The sequence below is a fragment of the Sorghum bicolor genome, chromosome 10 (genome assembly GCF_000003195.3).
Source record: "Sorghum bicolor cultivar BTx623 chromosome 10, Sorghum_bicolor_NCBIv3, whole genome shotgun sequence".
NCBI classification, from domain to species: domain Eukaryota; kingdom Viridiplantae; phylum Streptophyta; class Magnoliopsida; order Poales; family Poaceae; genus Sorghum; species Sorghum bicolor.
The window spans coordinates 20405157-20424749 of NC_012879.2; the positions used below are offsets into that span (position 1 = coordinate 20405157).

General features: G+C 40.9%; 1 protein-coding gene across 1 annotated transcript; it reads left to right on the plus strand.

Annotated features, from left to right (window-relative positions):
- Positions 18213-19138, plus strand: LOC8072914. Its single transcript, XM_002436933.2, has one exon. It carries the CDS (start codon positions 18281-18283, stop codon positions 18644-18646), a length of 366 nt encoding a protein of 121 aa, XP_002436978.1. The 5' UTR covers positions 18213-18280; the 3' UTR covers positions 18647-19138.

Genomic DNA, 19593 nt, shown 5'->3' on the forward strand with positions numbered 1-19593 from the left:
TTTTGTTTGGCGTGGCCGAGAACGCGATTCTGGCGAGCTCCGAGGAGCTCCCCTCGTCGGCAGCAATGGCGTCGCTGCGGTCGGCCCCGGCTCAGGGGAACCCCCACCCCTCCTTTTCTCCCGGGGCCGTTCGATCTGATTTCAGCGGCTCAGATTACATACCCCTTCGGGGTTATGTAACCGGTCCACGATGGACCATGGGCGCGGTCCACGGCCGCTCGGTCAGTCGGTCCATGCGCACCATGGTGGACCAAGCTAATCCCAGCACGCCACGTGGCCCCCGTGTCGGCCAGCGACGCGGTCAGCCACGGACCGCCGGGGGTTTTGCACTTTAACCCCCCTGTTTCGAGTAAATCAACACGCAGTCCAACCTAGTTCAAAAATATTTCTTTTTAATCCTGTTTTTTTCCGTTTTGAATCCTATACTTTTCTATAATAGTGCTTGCAGTCCAGAACCGTTAGAAATTCAGTTTTGGTTCTTTTAAATTCGTTTTTGATTCAGTTTATTCACAGAAATGCCATTCAACTTGTTTTATGCATAACTTTCATGTTTTAAGTCCGATTAGAGTGATTCTTTTGCTCATGTGTTCGTAGAAATGCGTAGAGTAGATTTATATACTTTTCAGTCATTGTTTTTGCTGTTTGTTGTACTGTTCTCATAGAACTCTATTTGTATGCATGTGATGACTGGATTGGATGCTTGTTTGGTGTTGGATCACGAGTAGAAGGAGATCAGGTCGGGGTGGTTGAGGAGCAGTTTGTTGAGCTCTACAAGGAGGAAACTTTTGAGGAAGGCAATTGTAACATAGGCTTCCTTGTACCTATGAATATTATTGAATTTATACATATGCATGTGTCTAAATTGAATTGCCTATAAAGGACTTTGCCTAGATAATTTTTTACCATATATCCTTGATACCTATGGGAAAGGTGTGCATTTATTTAAATAGTTGCTGCTACGCTTAAACCCAAGTTAATAAATTTAACCTGATTAATTGGTATATGCAATATGATAAAATATGTTCTAGTAACTTGGTTCTGGGGGCTAGAGCTTGGGTTTTGAACGCTCTAGATTCCTCTCCATAAGGACTTAATCCTGAAGCGGCCACCTAGGAGGTCACGAACTATCCCGACAGTCAAATGGCTCTGACCTTAATCATATAACTAGTATGTCTCTAGCAAATTAGTAGTTACGGAAAGGCACTAGAGGGGGGTGCCTCGTGGTGTATAGATGTCTCTCCTACCTTGGTGTGTAGAGCGCCACGACCACATGTGCCTCTTGAAGGAGGTCGTCTATGCACACTTACCACTGAAACCTCGCGGCTACTATTTTGTTATGGTGACTAGTGAAAGGTTAAGTAGTGGAACCCTGTCACACTTCCTTGGTAGAAGTGGTGTGGGCCTTGCAAACCCCGACACTAGGGAACCACGGCTCAGGGGTAAAGTTGTACAATTCCTGCAGAAATCTAAAACCTGTTATAACAGCCAAGCTCTCTGTCATGAGCGGCCTGGATCCTTCTTGGTTAGCAGTTACTTGGTCTTGTTTGGTAAAGGTATTAACTTTGATTAAAACTTATGTAACCAGGGTTGGTTCATCATTAAAAATAGAGAGTCTTGGATAATAAAATATGACCAACTAAAATGCTAACCGTTGTTAAACCGAGTCAAGCCTTTGAGCCTTCATATACACCTATGTTATACTTGCTAAGCATGGTGCGCTTACACTTGTTTATATTTCCATAAAAATCTCGAATGGGTAATAGATGTGTGCATTAAGGAGTTTCCTGAAGATGTCTAGGACTTCTAGAGTGCTGGAGTTCACCAGTTGGTGTCCCTGTGTTAGCAAGGACTTAGCTTTCCGCTTTATGTAATAATGTTGCCAGTGAGCAAGACTATGTGAGATGTTTATGATGAATATGTGATGTAATAAAGTACTTTACTTTGATATATTTATAATTTGTGATAGTATGTGTGTTTGGGCATCCTGGACGCACATATTTGAGTACTTGGTTTTGTTCTCAACACTGGGTGCGACAGGGGGGATGACGGGCGGCGGCCGGCCGGCTCCCTGTACTCCGGCGCGCTGGCGCGCCATGGGCGCCCCTCAGAGCTCGCCGGCGTTCTTCAATCTCACGAATTTGTGTGCCAAAAACCAAACCGAGGACACAGGGAGATGGAGAAGCTCACCATGGACTCGCTGGAGTCCTTCGCTGGGGCCGAAGAGCAAGGGAAAGAGCTCACGACGCGCGGCGGCTTGCTCCCTCTCGGTGAGTTTCAATCGTGTGCGGCTAGGGCTTGGTTTTCTAGGTGGAAAAACGAGATGCGGGGTGGAGCTAAAGGCCTTTATAGGGCTTGGGGAAGTCAAATCCCGCATAAATTGGGATAGGGAAGGATTTGATGGTGTCCCGGTTTGAGTCCGGCTCGGTGACGCCCAGAAGAAGAAGGAAGCGGGGCGAGACGCTGGCGTGCGGGCCCGTGTTGTCAGCCAGAGGGGCGCTGGGTCTAGGTCGTCAATGGCAGCAAGGAAGGAGAGGAGAGGGGCGTGCCTGCTGGCCGCGCTTTGGGCCGCCGGTTGGGCCGAGCGAGGGGGAGAGGGGTGCTCGGCCACGCGCGGGGGAGAAGCAGGCCAGGGGGCTGGGGCTGGCTGGGGTTTTTCCTTTTTTTATTCTTTCTTTTCCAAAACCTTTTTTTTAATAGGAGCTTGAATGCAATTCATTTCCAACCAAAAGCAACAAGCATAAAATAAAATATGCTCCAGCATAAACGCATAAACAAGTTCCTAACCCTATGATAAATTTTAATTTCCACAAAAATTATTTAAATGCTAAGTTAAATGCTCACAAAATACTTAAATAAATCCAATTAATTCCTATTAATTAAAATCAAATTTTTGGGTGTTACAGTGGAAAAATGTGGGTTTCTAAAATTTATGCAAGACAATTTAGTGGTTTCTACACTCACGTCGCTGCATAGTATTTATGCTTGAAAAATGAATTTATTTGTTTCCAAAATATGCCTAGGGTTTGATCCTAACTTCATCTCCCCAAAATACTAAATCAATCTCTATAAATCTAACCAAGTTTTTTGCTAACATCTTACAAAATACTAGCCTAACCAATCCTCTTATTCTCTTCTTTTTTTTCTTTCTCGAGCTCTCAATCAGTCTGATGAAAACAACTTTTTCATGCCAATCTTTTCTCCTTTCTCATATATTCATACTAATGGATCTCAAATTTAGTTGAAGCTACATTTTCATCTAGCATGTCATGACAACTTGTACTTCTTCTCTCATTTCGCTAATGGATCAATGATCGGCCCACACATCAAAATTTTCTCGACATCATGGGACGAGCCCAATCCAGCCCCTCCACCTCTCTTTCACATGGAAATGTTGCAGCTATTTGTGATAGAACCGCCTAATTTATACAAGTTTATGTATGACTGTCCCCGTTTAACATGTTGACACACGCATACTCAGTGGCGGAGCTCGCTTGAAATTTTAGGTGGGGCGGACAAAACAATAAATAGTATAAAATATCTTGTACACACTATACACATAACACATTTTTAATGAGATTAAAAAAATAAAATTCTAAATGGCAAATAAATGCAGTACTTTCCCATTCAAAGGTAGCAGTTTGTAGTGTCATAAAAGAGTTAAGAGAACCAACATGCCAATTTAAGAACAAATGAGTTAGTGTATGATATATGTGATAAATACACTTAAAAGCAGTGCATAAGCATACAATAATTAAGATATATAATACATATACTGCTCAGTTGTGCACTTTGTGTCTTACCTATGGCCACGCTGTACAATACTTTTTTAGGAAACGCTGTACAATAAATGAGATTAAATCATAATAGCCTATCACGTTTTGTGTTGGTATTGCCTTGGTGAGTGCAAAGTCTACGACCCACGACTAACTACTAGCGTAGCCAATGTGCAGCACTCCCCTGAGGCTTGACCCTTCATCTTCCTTGGTCGACCAGAAGGACACAGCCACACACAGAAACACTGCCTGACGCGTGCGATTAGACTATCTCCAACAATCATTACCCAAAATACAAGACCCATTTGTCCTTTGAGTAGCGCTACAGGTAAAAGGTTCGATATATATTTTTAGTCTTCTCCAACAACAAGACCTAAAAGACAACACTCTCTGCAAATGGGTCTCGAGGAGAGAGGATACCCAAAATTGGGTTATGCCTCTCCTAATACCCAAAATGGATCTTCTGCATGGGTACTCCGTTGGAGGCTATAAGTATTGTGTTGGAGACCCATTTTACGTTTAGGTTTCCAAATGAGTCTCCTATTGGAGACAGCCTTAGGGAGGAGAATTGTGGGGGTATAGGGTCTCATCACCGTGGCTAGCTGGGGCAGCTGCCCCACTAAGCCGCATGAGGAGCTCCGCCTCTACGCATACTCTCACTTATATAAACCCGGTAGTCTGTTGAGTGTCACGAAGGACCTCGGTAAATCAACTTTACACCAAGATCGCATGATTAAGCAAATACACATCACATACACAGAGATTGCAGCGGAAATAGTATTACAAAAGAGTTCACAAATAATAATACAAGTTTGGACTTACCAAATCGATTAGAAAACAACATAGCTTTCAAATGATTACAATAACATAAGTTCGAAATACATTGCTAGCATAAGTGACATCCTCTGACAAAAGCATGTAGATGAGAACACCATATAGAGTTGCCAAGCCCACCAGCGGTTAGCCACCATCTTTAGCAGACTAAAAACTTCATCTGCAACATGGTGGGATAAACCCTGAGTACTCGAATGTACTCAGCTAGACTTACCTGACAGGAGAGAAATAAAAGACTCTCAAGGATATGCAAAGCTTATTTGGTAGAGTTGGTTGGATACCGTAACTTTGCCAAAAAGAGCACTACTACCATGAGTCCTTACTTTCAACCTTTTACTCAATATTTTAGCATTAAGTTCAGTGAAGCTACCATAGATAGATTTGCACCTATTCTATAGCAATCACTTGATTAAGACAATCAATAATAATAACCATATTAGGTTTATCATTGGCATGAACCTCATTATTATCATCATTTCTAAACCATGTAGTTAATTAGAGAATGCTACATTGCCACTGCTCTATCAAGTGCTCACTAACCGGGAGCGACGTCGACTCGAATCGAATTCCAACTCAATTGAGGGGGGTATTTCCATCACTCGCCTAGCACACCCTGATAAAGGTAGCCATAAGCAACTTTTCAAACAACTTAGAAACCAAATTTGTGGGTCCAATCAGTGCCAGCACTCTCAGGGATTACCTCATCTGCCAGGACATTCAGGCATTTTAACTCACCTGCCCTTCGTCTCACGCTAGAGTCTCCCATGAGAGGCGTACTTTATACTTAACGATTTCCGGCCTGAGTTGAGATACTTAGCTTCACGGTCGAGAATCTTGGTCTCGGCCGGCTAAATGTTGGACTGCATTGAACATGATAAGAGGATGTATAATTGATAAGTCCTTAACTCAACACAGACGGGGATAGATCCACACCCAAGACCTCTGTTGATATTTGGGAACACAATAAGGAATTGATCCGCAAGCGCACGGATATCGGTGAGCACTTCACCCGGGATGTTATCTAGAGTATCGTATTTATATTTTTACCACTAGGAGAAAGAGTGCATCTGACTAACCTAGTCTATTACTACTAACCTTTAGGCTACAAAGAATGTTTCTCGATGTGAGTGATATATAGAGAAGACTACAACTATAATCTCTTTCTAACCTTGGTAAGGATAATCTACTGTTTTATTGGGGAGGCTCACGGAATCTAGACACCACAAAGGATGTTCAACCCGCACCTATAAACCCTATCCTTCCTCATAAATAGATATGGTCTGCAAAGGTAACTCGGAAATGTCACGTTCCTCGCTACTACCACGGTCCAGCTAGTCAGGGAATACCTATGAGTATCCTAGCCCAAACACCACGTCTAGCTAGAGATAATTACTCTAAACTCTACGCGAAGAGATTAAAGTAAACTCATAAACCAAAGAACAATAAAACAAGAACTTACTAGTATTTAGAAGTCGAAATACTGAAGAATCCTTGGAGCAAGCTTCGGGTTAGGAGAACTTGATCCTGCAGGTACAACCTCGGAGTAGACACCGACAGGTCGGGCTTCCTCCGATCTACACCTCCACTCTATCTCTCTCAATCTAGTAGAACTTAGAGGAACTAATTCTACTCACATTGGATGCTAAGCCCTAAGTCTATTTAGAGGAGAGGTTATCCTTCGAGGGCTCCTCTCAACTCTATGATGAACTTGTTCTCCTCCAGGGGCCAGGGGGTCTGCTTATATAGTCCCCTCAGGTAAACGTGGGCCGTTGGATCAAACTGACATTGATTGAACGGTTATCCTTGATCCTTTAGGTCGGTGGAGCGTGATCCGCGAAGTTGGACGTCATTGGGTACAACTCCAGGGCGGGCGCCCTAGGGGGGAGGGCGGGCGCCCTGCCCCCGGGCCCGATCGCCTTCCCGTTCGTTCCCGTGGCTTCTGGAGTCTTCTAGATGGTAGAAAAATTACGCGGTGCGTTAATATCTCTATGTAATCCCGACATGTGGGCCTTTCTTCCTTATTTCCTGATAACCCCCTGTAGAAATAGATAAACAACAAAACTCGTGAAATTCTGTCAAATCAAACCCTAATTCTAGGTGTTGTTTGCATATTGGTCCTTTCTCTTGTTTATTTGATAATTAAAATTGATACTTAAGAACCGTCAACAACCTCCATGTCTTGTTGCTTCACTATCATCATCCCACCCGGTCTCCTTTCATATTGTTAATACATGGTTCTTTTCTATGATAGCAAATATAACCAATCGGGATCCGGAATCCACCTATATCTCATAGGTGACAGGAAATCACCTGGCTTCTACTGAGCTAAGTATAGCTAAGCATAGAATGTCTTCCTCATATTAGTAAGGGTTTAGGTAGTTAAATATAGTGGACAAGGTAGGAATTATGCACCAATGGTTTCATTTAACTCCTAACACCTAATGCATCATATAAAAGTTACTGCAGGATTAACTGCATTTTATATGTTTTGGATATACTTATGTGCTTTTATAAAAAGAGAGAGTAGGAGGCTTAGAATGTTGCGAGCCTTGCGTGGGATTCGACACAAGTCAGTTAAGTTAGCTTGCACCGTCTTGGTGACATCTAAGGCCACAACACTTGCTTAGTCCTTTCATCATCGGGATAGGTCCACCATCACGTCCTCCACGTGGTTCATCTAGTGTACCTAGATGAAATGCAGGATTTAAGTGCATAAACACATGAAAGTGCAATAGACAATGCAAGACATACAATAAGCAGGACAAGCATCATGTTACTCTACACATACATATGTACTTCATGTTGCTGAAATAAACATAACAACATCTAATGATCAATCTAACCATAATTTGCATACTAATTGTTCCTATTTTTTGCATTCCCTGACAATTGCTGTTTATTTACTCAAAAAATTAGAATCCATAACAAAATTTCTAAGGATCAATCTAAGTTTCATGTAAGACATCAAGCAGATTTCAATATGAAATAAAAAATATATCATAAGCAATGACTAGGGAAACAGAAACCTACCAAAACAAACAAGTAGAGCTGCTGCCAAGAGCACATTCAAATGCCTTCCTAAGGTGTCCAATTACACGTAGAGCAGCTGCCATTACAATATGATGATGTCAGACTTGGCTGGTATATATCAACAAGTTCAGAGAAAATTGGTACACGCCATAGTATATAAGTCTCTAGACTGTAGTCTCTTGGAGTCTCCCAACTTCAATTTATAAGTCACTCTATCAATTAGAGGCTGGATGTATTACAATCTTTTGTATCACAGTAATACAATTTTTTTTTTCATTTAGCTGGTATGATTATTTGATTAAAAACAAAATCCAAAATTATGCTGACTCAAGAGATTGGTCTTACCTTTTATCAGATTTATCTCAAAGGCTCCTAGCACAATAGCTCTTTCAGTTTGCAATATGCACTGAACCTGCAAAGGTTAAAAAAATTATGCAGAGACAGTGAGGTTGAGCAATGCAAAAACATGAAGCAAGCTTAACAAAATCCCATGGGAGAAATAAACACCACACTGGATGATGTAGCAGTTTGCCATGTGGACCCATATGCCATCTTGGATTATAATGTCAAAAAAATTCAATAAAATATTTTGTGACTTATCATATTTATCAGAATGCTATATGTCAATAGTGAATTGGTTGTTATGACATGAAAAATAAAGTCACAAACTACCATTCTACTAGCAACAAGACATTATTTATGACAAAAATTAATTAAAGTCACTAAGTTTAGTTGGCTCCTCAAAAAAAGTCATAAATTGGTCAACGTAGTGACTATTTAGTCTAATGTCATGGGAAAAAAGTCATAAGATAGTAGATTTGTTGTAGTGCACTAAGTGCTAGATTGCACAAGCCGCAAATGGCTAAGAGACTTAGGGGAGGTGAGAAAACAAGCGTAGGTCAATTCCTCAGCCGACAAAGGTGGTTTTTATGTGTTCTTTGCTAGAAGACCCACCGGAATATGAATGTCAGGGTACCCTAGGGTCAGTATGTACGACCACCTAAGACATCCACGAATCTAATCGAGAGGAACATAGAACAACAAGGTATTGAGGTTGGAAAAGTTTAGTGTTAATTTGTAAGAGTACAAACTATGGCATATTAATTACTATATCGATTAGATAACTGAACTGGCCATATGAGCCTCTCATATGTATATATAGAGGGTTTAGTATTATGACACTATATAAAAACAACCCCCAAGAAATTCATGCGCACTAGTAGAGAAATGACATTTGATCCCTTTGCCAAAATTGGCTTTAGTCTCAGGATTCTGTGCGTCTGGGATTAGAAGAACCTTTAGTCCCGGTTAGGTTCACTAACCAAGACTAAAGGCCCCTGCCCAACGGCTACTGCGCCATGGTCGTGTGTTAGGGGACCTTTAGTCCCGGGTGGATACATAAAATAATATGTGATTATATGTATGTATATGATCATTTGTTATTTATAACTATGTACAATGTTCGAACAATGACTTATGGGTGCTACATATCTATTATTAGTATTAGTAGCGTATAGTCCTTATTTTAATCCTATTTTAATATCAAAACTAATATTCAATTGAAAAAAAAAGAAAAAATAGAAAAGAAAAAAGAGACCTTTACTAAATGGCCTGCCCCCGTGGACAGACCTTGAAGCCCCTTATAGACTAAAGGTGGACCTTAGTCCCGAGCGTCCAGACTAAAGGTGACCTTCTTTAGTCCTAGATTGGTGCTCCCGGTGTTTCCTAACCGAAAGTACACTCTGTTTCTTTGCTAGTGGCGGTTCCTAGATTTGGACTCGATTTGGTCAAATCAGATTAGGCTAGTTTTCAAACCAAATAAGGCCTCGTTCGTTTGGCTCGGAACAGCCAGGATCGCGACCTGATCCACCCGGATTGAATAGGTCCATTTCAAACTAGGCCCGATCAAGAATGGCCGTCCGGTTAGAAATGGCCCACAATACAAACCGGTCAATCTGCACCTTTTTTTTCGCCCCTTTTGGCCTGGAATGGAGAGGGGACCTACGAGGTCAAAAACCCATCCTGGCGACGCGTGCTGGCACCACTCCGAGCGCTCTCCACCACCTTCTCACCGGTAAGACACCGCCCTCGTCTTCCTCGCCCTAGTCTCTCCCACCGCTAGGGTTCTTGTTCTTGAGTAACTCTGGCAGGTGGCCTGGGAGCGGCGAGGACGGATAAGAAGCGGATAACATGATCATCGGTCTATCTCCATCTACATCTGTTGTATCTGCATCTGTTCTGTCCTCATCCCAACCGGACCATCCATTTTCTGTCACCTGCATACAGATAACATCCATGTAGATAGATAGAGCACAGTAGTTCCCGTGGATCCTTTCAGCAGCAGCAAACTGTTGGTAGCTTTGTTTTGGATCTTGTTTTATCAGCAGGTGGTGGCGTGATTGCAGAAGGCAAAAGGTAGGGGGTAAGAAGATGACGATGAGGTGACTGCAGCTGCAGGGTATTCTACTTGCTGGAATGAGCTTATCTGAATAGATGATGGGCTGACCTGATATATCCTTTTTTTTTACTTGAAATGCTTTGTCTAATGAGGATCTTGGGATACATGATCTATGAGGATCTTGTCATTGCTTCTTCTGCTTAGTTCGGCAGCAGCCATCATCAAACTGCCAGCAAAAGCTGTTCTTTCAGTGTCTGTCTGCAAGTTACATTTACATGAGTGCTCTGTGCTCATATAGATGGATTGGATGATTATGTTTTATGTGGAAGGATTATCTTTGCTTCATCTAGCATGTCGTGTTCAGGACGTGGGCATGGTTGTATTTATGTTCTGAAGTTATCTACCTGAAAGAGCTTTAGCTAAATATGTTATCCGAATGCTTCTATGTTCTAAATGTATTACCTGATGAGTTATAAATATGTGACCTATACTGATATCTATGTTCTCCTCTTCTGTTAGTAACTGGATGGTGGCTATGATGGGTTATTATAAAATGGTACCCTTTGAAAACCACTATTATCTTGTGGTACTTATTTTATCAGAAAACATGTATCTAAATGGTTATTCAGTGATAGCATTTCTTATTTTTTCTGAAACCGAGCAGTGATAGCATTTCTGAATTTTTGTAAAACCAAGCGGTGATAGCATTTCTGAAAGTTTCCAGTACTCGTTACCTTTCTAGCGTCTATAACTAGGATTATCTTTGCTTGTTGTTCACCTTATTATATTACTAGTATGAGTAGAAGCTCTTGACATCATACTGTATATGTACATTGTGCAAAATGTGCTACCATGTCATCACAAGATTGTTGTTACATCGCATTTGATGCTTTGATCACATTGTTTGGAGAATTCTGTTGACTCAGAAATTATGTTGCATGTTAGAATAGACTCTTATCTGACTCAGAAATGGTTTCTTGTCAAGTTGTCATTTGTAGATCTCTCCACCACCATTTAGAGTTGGGGAAGGTGAACCTCTACCTTCTTGGGATCCAGTAGCAACTTCAGAAGGTACTCCTAAATATTTAGCTTGGTTTTTTTCCTTTCCATTCCAGAAGATCTATAATCACTTTGGTTTTCCTTCCTTTCAGAAGTAGGCCTAGCAATTTTTTCCCTCAGAGACATGGCTTAATGCTTAATTTTTTGGATTAAAGCTTTAAAAACTGTCCATTGCCTAAACCAGAGATAAACACAATTTCTTTGTGGGTAATTTCAACTTCCATAACTATATCAATTCAAGAATTTTTTTTTCTAGAAGATGGAGAGCAATGCAGCTAGTAGTAGTAATAGCGTACATACGATTGCTTAAGCTGACTCAAAGATAGCAGTGATAGGCCACAACAAATTATAAAGCATCTGAATCAACGAAAGCAGTGCATGTTAGAGAAATGTACTTGTGGGATTTAAATTGACTTGTTTTGTCCCCTCAATTGATTTGTTCCACTGGTGTTTTGGTTGCCTTATTTGCAGGACCACTCTGGTGGAGATATGACTGTTGTGGTTGATGAGTGGAGCAAGGTCTGATGATGGAATAGAAATGCTTGTAGGAACCCCTAGTCTTTTGAAGAGATCGATTCTACTTAAGTATATGTCGAATTTCTGTTGTAGTGTCAGTCCTAGATGCAACTACTGCCTGATGGCCCCCAACTCCCATTTCACCCATATAGCATTATTAGATGTGGTGTTAACTTGAGCGGCAAATTACTTGGCATGCAGCTAAGATACGTGCAAGTCGCTAAAGATTGTGATAATGTTCAGATTATCATCTTTTGTAACTTGTGACGTCGTTTATTTATTTGCAATCTATATCGTTGGATCTTGAATTTGTGATCTATACTTGTTTTTAGATGTTCATTGCTTACAGTCAATTATAATCACGGACGCATATTAAGTAGACTGACATGTTAGCCAGACGCTGTACTTGATGTCATGCGTGTGTAGCTGGTCAAACCGCTATCTCTGTTTTCTTTCCCCTCCTAGCCGAATACTCTTTTTTTCTCAACAGATTTTAATCCGGCCAGAAACAAATCGTTCACCACGTTTAAGTGACAAACCAGGATTCACTCAATCCTGGCCAGGATCCAAACTTGGTCTGGCACCAATCAGGGTGCTGCCGAAACGAGGCCTAAGCTAGTTTCCTGGTGTGGCCGAACCTTCCTAAACCAGCATGAGCCGGTTTTTGCTATCTTCATCCAGCTACTGTGCAAACTAGCGTGACGGTCCCTGATTTCGACCAGATTGGTTTTTCTATGTTTTTTTTTCTAAAACTACTGTCAGAAGGACTATCATATTATTGTGGGCATGGCAAATAGTAATAATATTGTGTGTTTTTTAGCGTCAGTGTTTAGAGTCAGGGTCATGCAATGATTCAGCGTGTGCTGGTCGATTTTTTTTATTTGGCACTTGTACGACCAACATATGACACATATTCACCGAAAACTGTTCGTGCCCAAGAAGTTCAGAATGAAGATGCCAGGAAAGAAGATATGCATCATGCATGTGTTTGGTCAAGCGATGATTCGTCCGGTAAGCAATCAGAAAGGAGGTAAGGAGAAACCTCAGCTTGCGATCTACTACTATATCCTCTCCCATCTCAAAAATTTTCACTTACAACATTTAAGGTTTTCGAACAAAAAAACACAACATTGTTATTGTTTACTTTTATTTAAGGGCATTAATTCATTAGGTACACACTTCCAATTGACTGGATTGTTTTTTTTATATATATTACTGCATTCTCTCAGCCGAACAAATCATATCGTCAGTCTTTCCATGCTGAATAATACAAAAAGTTAACGTGTGAGATTGGTGGAAGTGTTACAGCGCCGATACTTCTCCCTCGGAATACATGAACGAGTCACGCGTACTGACAGTGATATGCATATGCCGTCGAGAAGCTAAGTGTTACTTATGTCTACTCGACTCGGTAATACCTAGCTTACTTGCAAGTCATCGTGTGAGTATAGCTTACTTGTTCAACACACAAAATTAAACACGACGTGGTAAAAATAACGCATTTGGTGGAACAAGCACCCTTCATCTCTCATTAGCAATTAAGGGGAGTGTTTGCTTAGGGTTGTTAAAGTTGAATAGCTACTGTAGTATTTTTGTTTTATTTAGAAATTAGTGTCCAATTGCCTGACCATTTAAGGTATGAGCCCATGCCCATAACAGGTGCGTACGTATGCATGATTCACGAGCGCAGCAGTGCATATCATGCGTGCCTGCAGCTAATTGCCTGGATCAGTTTGCAGTGTGGTAATGTGGTGGTCTCATCACTTGCGATGGATCATCATGCGTGCCTGCAGCTAATTGCTGCCTGGATCAGTTTGCAGTGTGGTAATTAGACTCAAAATGATTCGTTTCGCAAATTACTCTCTAGCCATGTTTTTAGTTTCATAAATAGTTTATATTTAGTATTTCATGCATGTGTCTAAACTTTTGATGTGACGGACGGTAAACTTTATCGTCCATAACCAAACAGGCCCTAAAAGTTTTGCACTTTTCCAATATTTTAGGTGCCTAAATTTTAAAATAATTTGAGGCAACACTCTTATACCACCAACTAGTATATATAAATTATTACTTTTGTTACTAGTATAATACCCGTGCTAACGCTACGGCTTAATTTTGGGATGCTTCTAAAAACAAAAATTATAGTTCGGAAATATTTTTTCATGTAACAAGGCATAATAGAGCTATTTGCCATATTATGAGCATCTATGTTACATTTTGTCTAACTCTTTAATCATGTATTGGACATCTTCTGAGATGTTGTCAAAACATTCGTTTGCTTTGCTCGTCAAAATGTCTGCCAAAAATTCCATCCTCAACGAAGTTGAGTGCTGTGCATGGCAAATGATAATTAGTTATTATTATTTTTGTAGTGTAAGATATGTATTGTTATAGGCTATATATGCTTACACGGTTGATTTGTGGCAAATTTTTGCCGTCCTACAACTTCATAAAGTTGTATATAAGAAAGCCTCCCAATTTCCTGTACAAGAGCAGTTGTTATTGATGTGCACAATGAATGAAATAACCATTTTACGGAGGTTTTCTTTTATTTGTGCGATCGGAAGAATCGATCTTGCGACGCGGCTCACGGAGGTTTGATTTGACGCGAGGCAGAGGGTGCGTAAGGTCGTGATCATACTTCTAATTTGGGCCGTTAAATCTGTAGGACATGTGTTGTGAGTCGTTGATGTTGCAGGTGGGATTTGCCTGGAGAAAATTTCAATTATAGTAGAGATTTGTCTTTATGTCATAACATATTAATTTTTTGTCTTTGTCTACCTTTAGAAATAATTGTAAATTATTAATTATCTTTGCGCCAACATAACGCAAATAAATTTTTGCCAGGTTTGTGGTTTTCTCTAACAAATTTGTATTCTCGGTATCGGATGTTACAAATTACATCTAAAAAAATTGCAATGAACTAAATCTACAATTTTAGTATAAAATATATGCAATAGGTGTCGTCTGAAGGGAACTAAAATTCAGGTAGCTAAAATTTAGAAGTCCCAAAGTTTTGGTCTATTTGCTCTTGTTGGCAGGCTCATTTGAGTTTTTGACTGAGGCCTTATTTATTTCGTGAAATTTTTTGAGTTCGTCTACCGTAACATTTTTGTTTGTATTTGGTAATTATTGTTTAACTATAAATTAACTAGGTTTAAAAGATTCGTCTCACAAATTACAGTCTACTGTGTAATTAGCTATTTTTATTTATATTTAATGTTCCGAAGATTTGATGTAACTGAAAATTTTGAAAATTTTTGAGAACTAAACAAGCCAAGCAACCTCGAGCAGCGCACGGCCTAACCCAAGGCGTTTGCTTGACCGGCTTTGGCCCAAGACATGGACTGAAGAAAACAACCTCATTGATCCTAATTCCGACACGAGTCCATCATATATGTAAGCTTTGTTCATCAATGCAATAGGTAAGGCCTTGTTTAGTTGAGAGGTGAAAAAATTTTAGGTATTATAGTATTTTCGTTTTTATTTGACAATTATTATTCAATCATAGAGTAACTAGGCTCAAAAGATTCGTCTCGCAAATTACAGACAAACTGTGTAATTAGTTATGTTTTTATCTACATTTAATGTTCTATACATGTGTTACAAGATTTGATGTGATGAGAAATCTTAAAAAAAAATTAGGTTTTGAGGTGAACTAAACAAGACCTAAGTCAAATTGCCCTCAGTGTCATAGCAAGTGATGAGACCAGCACATTACCACACTGCAAACTGATCCAGGCAATTAGCTGCAGGCACGCATGATATGCACTGCTGCGCTCGTGAATCATGCATACGTACGCACCTGTTCTGGGCATGGGCTCATACCTTAAATTTTTGGCTGTTGTGGCACCGTGCCGGTATCTCTCTTGCTCGTAGTGGTCCGAAATGAGATATGACGCTGGACATTGAATCTTTGGTGGTACTGGTAGGTAAGCACAGCCACAGATGTTTCTTAGCGTCGGTGTAGTTTAGATTCAGTTCAGCGTGTGCGTACCAAACATGCAATGCAATGCAATGCAATGATGCACGTGTTTGGTGAAGGGGATTCCAAGGAAAATTGGTTGCCACCTAACCTAATAATCTACACGGGCTAAAGGCCTGCGGAGTTGGGCGATTGACCATCATCACGATCAGGTTATGTTGTCGTCGTTCATCCGAGGAATTTTGACTTGAAACGCTCGCGGCAACCAACTGTACTTCGCTATTTTGTTGTTTAGGCCTTGTTTAGTTCAGAAATTTTTTTGATTTATTATTTAATCATGGACTAATTAAATCTAAAAGATTGATTTTATAATTTACAGATAAACTGTATAATTAGTTTTTGTTTATATTTATATTTAATGTTTCATGTATGTACCGCAAGATTCGGTATAACGGAGAATCTTGATTTTTTTTTATTTTTGGAGTGTGGGCATTATTATCAACAATGCATCGGTTCATTAGTTCGACTTGACTGTATTGATTGTTGACTCAAATCGTTGGACCTTCTGAATCTACCAACTTTCCATGCTGGATTCTCGAAAGCAAAATCACACCCCGTTACCTCTCCTATTTAAGTCGCCTTTGCGTCTCAAAAGCTCATGTTTGTTTAAATGATGATTTTATGTTATCGTGTTTATCATCATTTCATTAAGTGTATGCATGTAAGTGGCCATCCGGTTTGCGGACCTTATGCCTGGTTTAGTTCATGGAAATTTGTAAGTTTCACTACTGTAATACTTTCTCGTGTATCTAGTAATTGTTGTCCAACATAGATTAACCAACCTTAAAAGATTTATTTCGAAAATTACAGATAAAAACTGTATAATTAATTTTCGTTTCGTCTATATTTAATACTTCATTCATCTGTTCAAAAATTCAATGTGACAAATAATCTTAAAAAAATTAAAACTAAATAAAGCCTTAATGGGATTCAAAAGTTTGCCCACCGGTCCCACTGGCCGTTTGGAGCGATAGCACCTTGCGGCTGGCAGACTCTTGCACAACCCGTTTAAGCCTTGTTCATGAAAATTTCTAGCTTTGGCTACTATAGTATTTTCATTTATATTTAACAATTATTGTTTAATTATAAACTAACTAGGTTTAAAAGATTAGTTTTTATTTTTGTTAATATTTAATGCTCTATGCATATACCACAAGATTTGATGTGACGAAAAATTTTAAATTTTTTTTAGATTTTAAGGTAAACTAAACAAGGCCTTAATAGCTTAGCCAGTGGACGGTCCACATGCCACCCCACCTGCAAAGCTACCAAATGGTCAAGATTTGAACTGGGTGATAGAGTAAGTGCGTAACCACGGTGCAGTCTGATGACCCGGTTGAAGATTGCTGATACATAAATAAAACAAATAAATAAGAAACAGTAATGGAATACTGTAGTTCGTTTGTTGAAGCCTTCTTCGTGGATTCATCAGCAAGTAAAACGATATATTTTTTACAAATCTGGAGCCTTCTTCTTTGTTGAAGCACTCTAGCCTTAACCAATTACAGCGCCCAGTTCCAAAATACATACAGTACACTTAAGAGCCTATTCGTTGGTTTGAAAAGTCATCACTAAAATTACTATTGGCTTGAGAGAAAAACATTGCTGGCTGGTAGAAAAAATACGGCTGATAAGACAAATAAAGTTTGCTTGCTCCTCTCTTTGTCCAGGGTATATAAAACGATTTGGTACGACTTGTAAGGTAAAACGATCGGGACTCTGATGACGCCTGCAGGAAATTACAATCTCACCTACAACAGCAAAGGCTGCAAATGAGATAATTGCAGCCGCAGCATGATATTATATTACGAGTACATACTAGTTGCGTCATTTCCAGAAGATGAAAGGACGAGTAATACCAAGGGGTTGAGGAAGCCAGCGTGCCTTGTGGATTAACACCGTTTTGACGCTTCTTGGTGGTGGAAAGAGCCAGATTTACGCGTCAGCTGGAGCCTGACGTAAGTGTCGACGCTGACAGAGACGAGAGAAAGGACGAGTAATGCAGGAGGCATCCGTTTTCTGGTACACGTTCACTACGCGCAACCGATCTCGCTAAAGGTCAGGAGGTCTGGGTCACCTTCCACCGCTACTGGCCTCTGCCGCTGCGCCTCCCCAAATATAAATAAATAATATAGAGTATATGCTACATACAAATTCAAAGAAATATATAAATATATATCAAGGCCTCTTCGTCCAGCGAAGCAATGGTTCATTTTTGTCAAACCTCCGATCCATTTTGTTGCCATTGTTTTTCTTCGTCGCCGAGGATCCAACCAGCCGACTAGTCACTCTTTATCAGTCGTCACACACGCCCCGCCCGTTGACAAGTGCATGTTTGGTTCCCTTGACTTGTGATTAGAGTCTTCGTTAGTTGTTTATGTTTGGCTCTATTACTTTCGTTTCTATTTTATAATTATTATTTAACTATGACTAACTAGATTTAAAAAAAATTTATAAATTATAGATAAACTATACAATTAATTATTATTTATCTATAAACTTTGAAAACTTTTGGAAAATTAAACCTATCTATCGTTTCCGAGCTGCTTCCGTGACCTGTCCTGCACGGCTCGGCTATATATGGCCGGCCGCCGGCCAAACCAAACGCCCTGCCTCCTCAAGCCAACGGAGCCAGTTCCACAACACTAGAGGAGAGATCAAGAAAGCCACCGACCCACACGCAGGATGGGCGCCACGCTCCTGCACGCGGTGGCTTCGCTGCTGACCAGGCTGCAGCGGGCGGCGCGGAGGATGGCCGCCGGTGCCGGTGGGGGTGGTAAGAGCTCGCCGCGAGCCCAGGCCGTGGTGGCGCCGTGGAAGAAGACTTCCTCGCCGTCTGGGACGACGGCCAAGGAGGAGGCCGCCGAGGCCGGGGTGTGGAGGAAGGAGATCCTCATGGGGGAGCGCTGCCAGCCGCTCGACTTCTCCGGGGCCATCTACTACGACGCCGAGGGACGTCGCCTCGCGCAGCCGCCGCCGCCCAGGTCGCCCATGCGCAGCCCGCTCCCGGCGTCGCCCAGGCTCGCCGCCGCCCACGCCCGCGCCTACTAGCTACCGGAGTAGTCTACTAGCTATGCCTAGTGAACCACACACACACACCGATTGGAAACAGACATGTTGGCAAAGCGCGAAGCTTGCTCTGTTTGTTTGTGTTCAGGGTGAAAGAAACAGAGTCTGTTACTCTGCTGGGACACAGACTGGATCGGAGGATTGCAGCTGTACTGTACATGATAAAATTGGTGTTCTTGCCCTTGTTTTTGCTTTTTTTTTTCTTTTCATGGTGCTGTGCTGTAATTGTAGGCTACTACGCAAGACCTGATTGAGGACTATATTCTTGTCTATGCAACTTTTCACTGTGCTCACCTGCATGATACAGTTTGTGGAAGAAGGCCATCCAAGTTTGCTTGTACGTACTTACTATAGGTCTTTTTCTCTTGGGTTCTTTTTTTTTTCTCTTATGATGACGAGGTATTCGGAGTTTTTATTTGAACCGTGTCACCACCGTATGCATCCGTTCCCCCAAGGAAAGAAAATTCAGCATTATTTTGCTGTCTGCTGACATTCAGCCGCCCATTTGATGCTAGCGTACGTAGTGTTCACACTCATTACTCACAATACCATGGTATTCCTTTTTCTATTTTCTACTTACAAGAAACGGAATGGATTTTTATGATGTAATATTCTATATATGTTTTGATACTCAGTCAAGCGTGCATAGGACACTCCAACCACACACTACGAACCGTTCCACGCCCTGTACCACAAGTTGCACTATACTGCATAAAAGCTGAAAATATGGAGCAAGGAAATCGTTCAGGACGCTAAAAATCTTTTCTTCATGGCACAAGAGGTGATCCTAAGGCTTGATATTGCCCAAGAAAATAGAGAATTGACGCCTGCTGAGCAGCTTCTACGGGCAAAATTAAAGAAAAGAGTGCTCGGCCTAGCTATGATCAAATGAGCCAGGTGGAGACAAGCATCTAGACTAATGACCATCA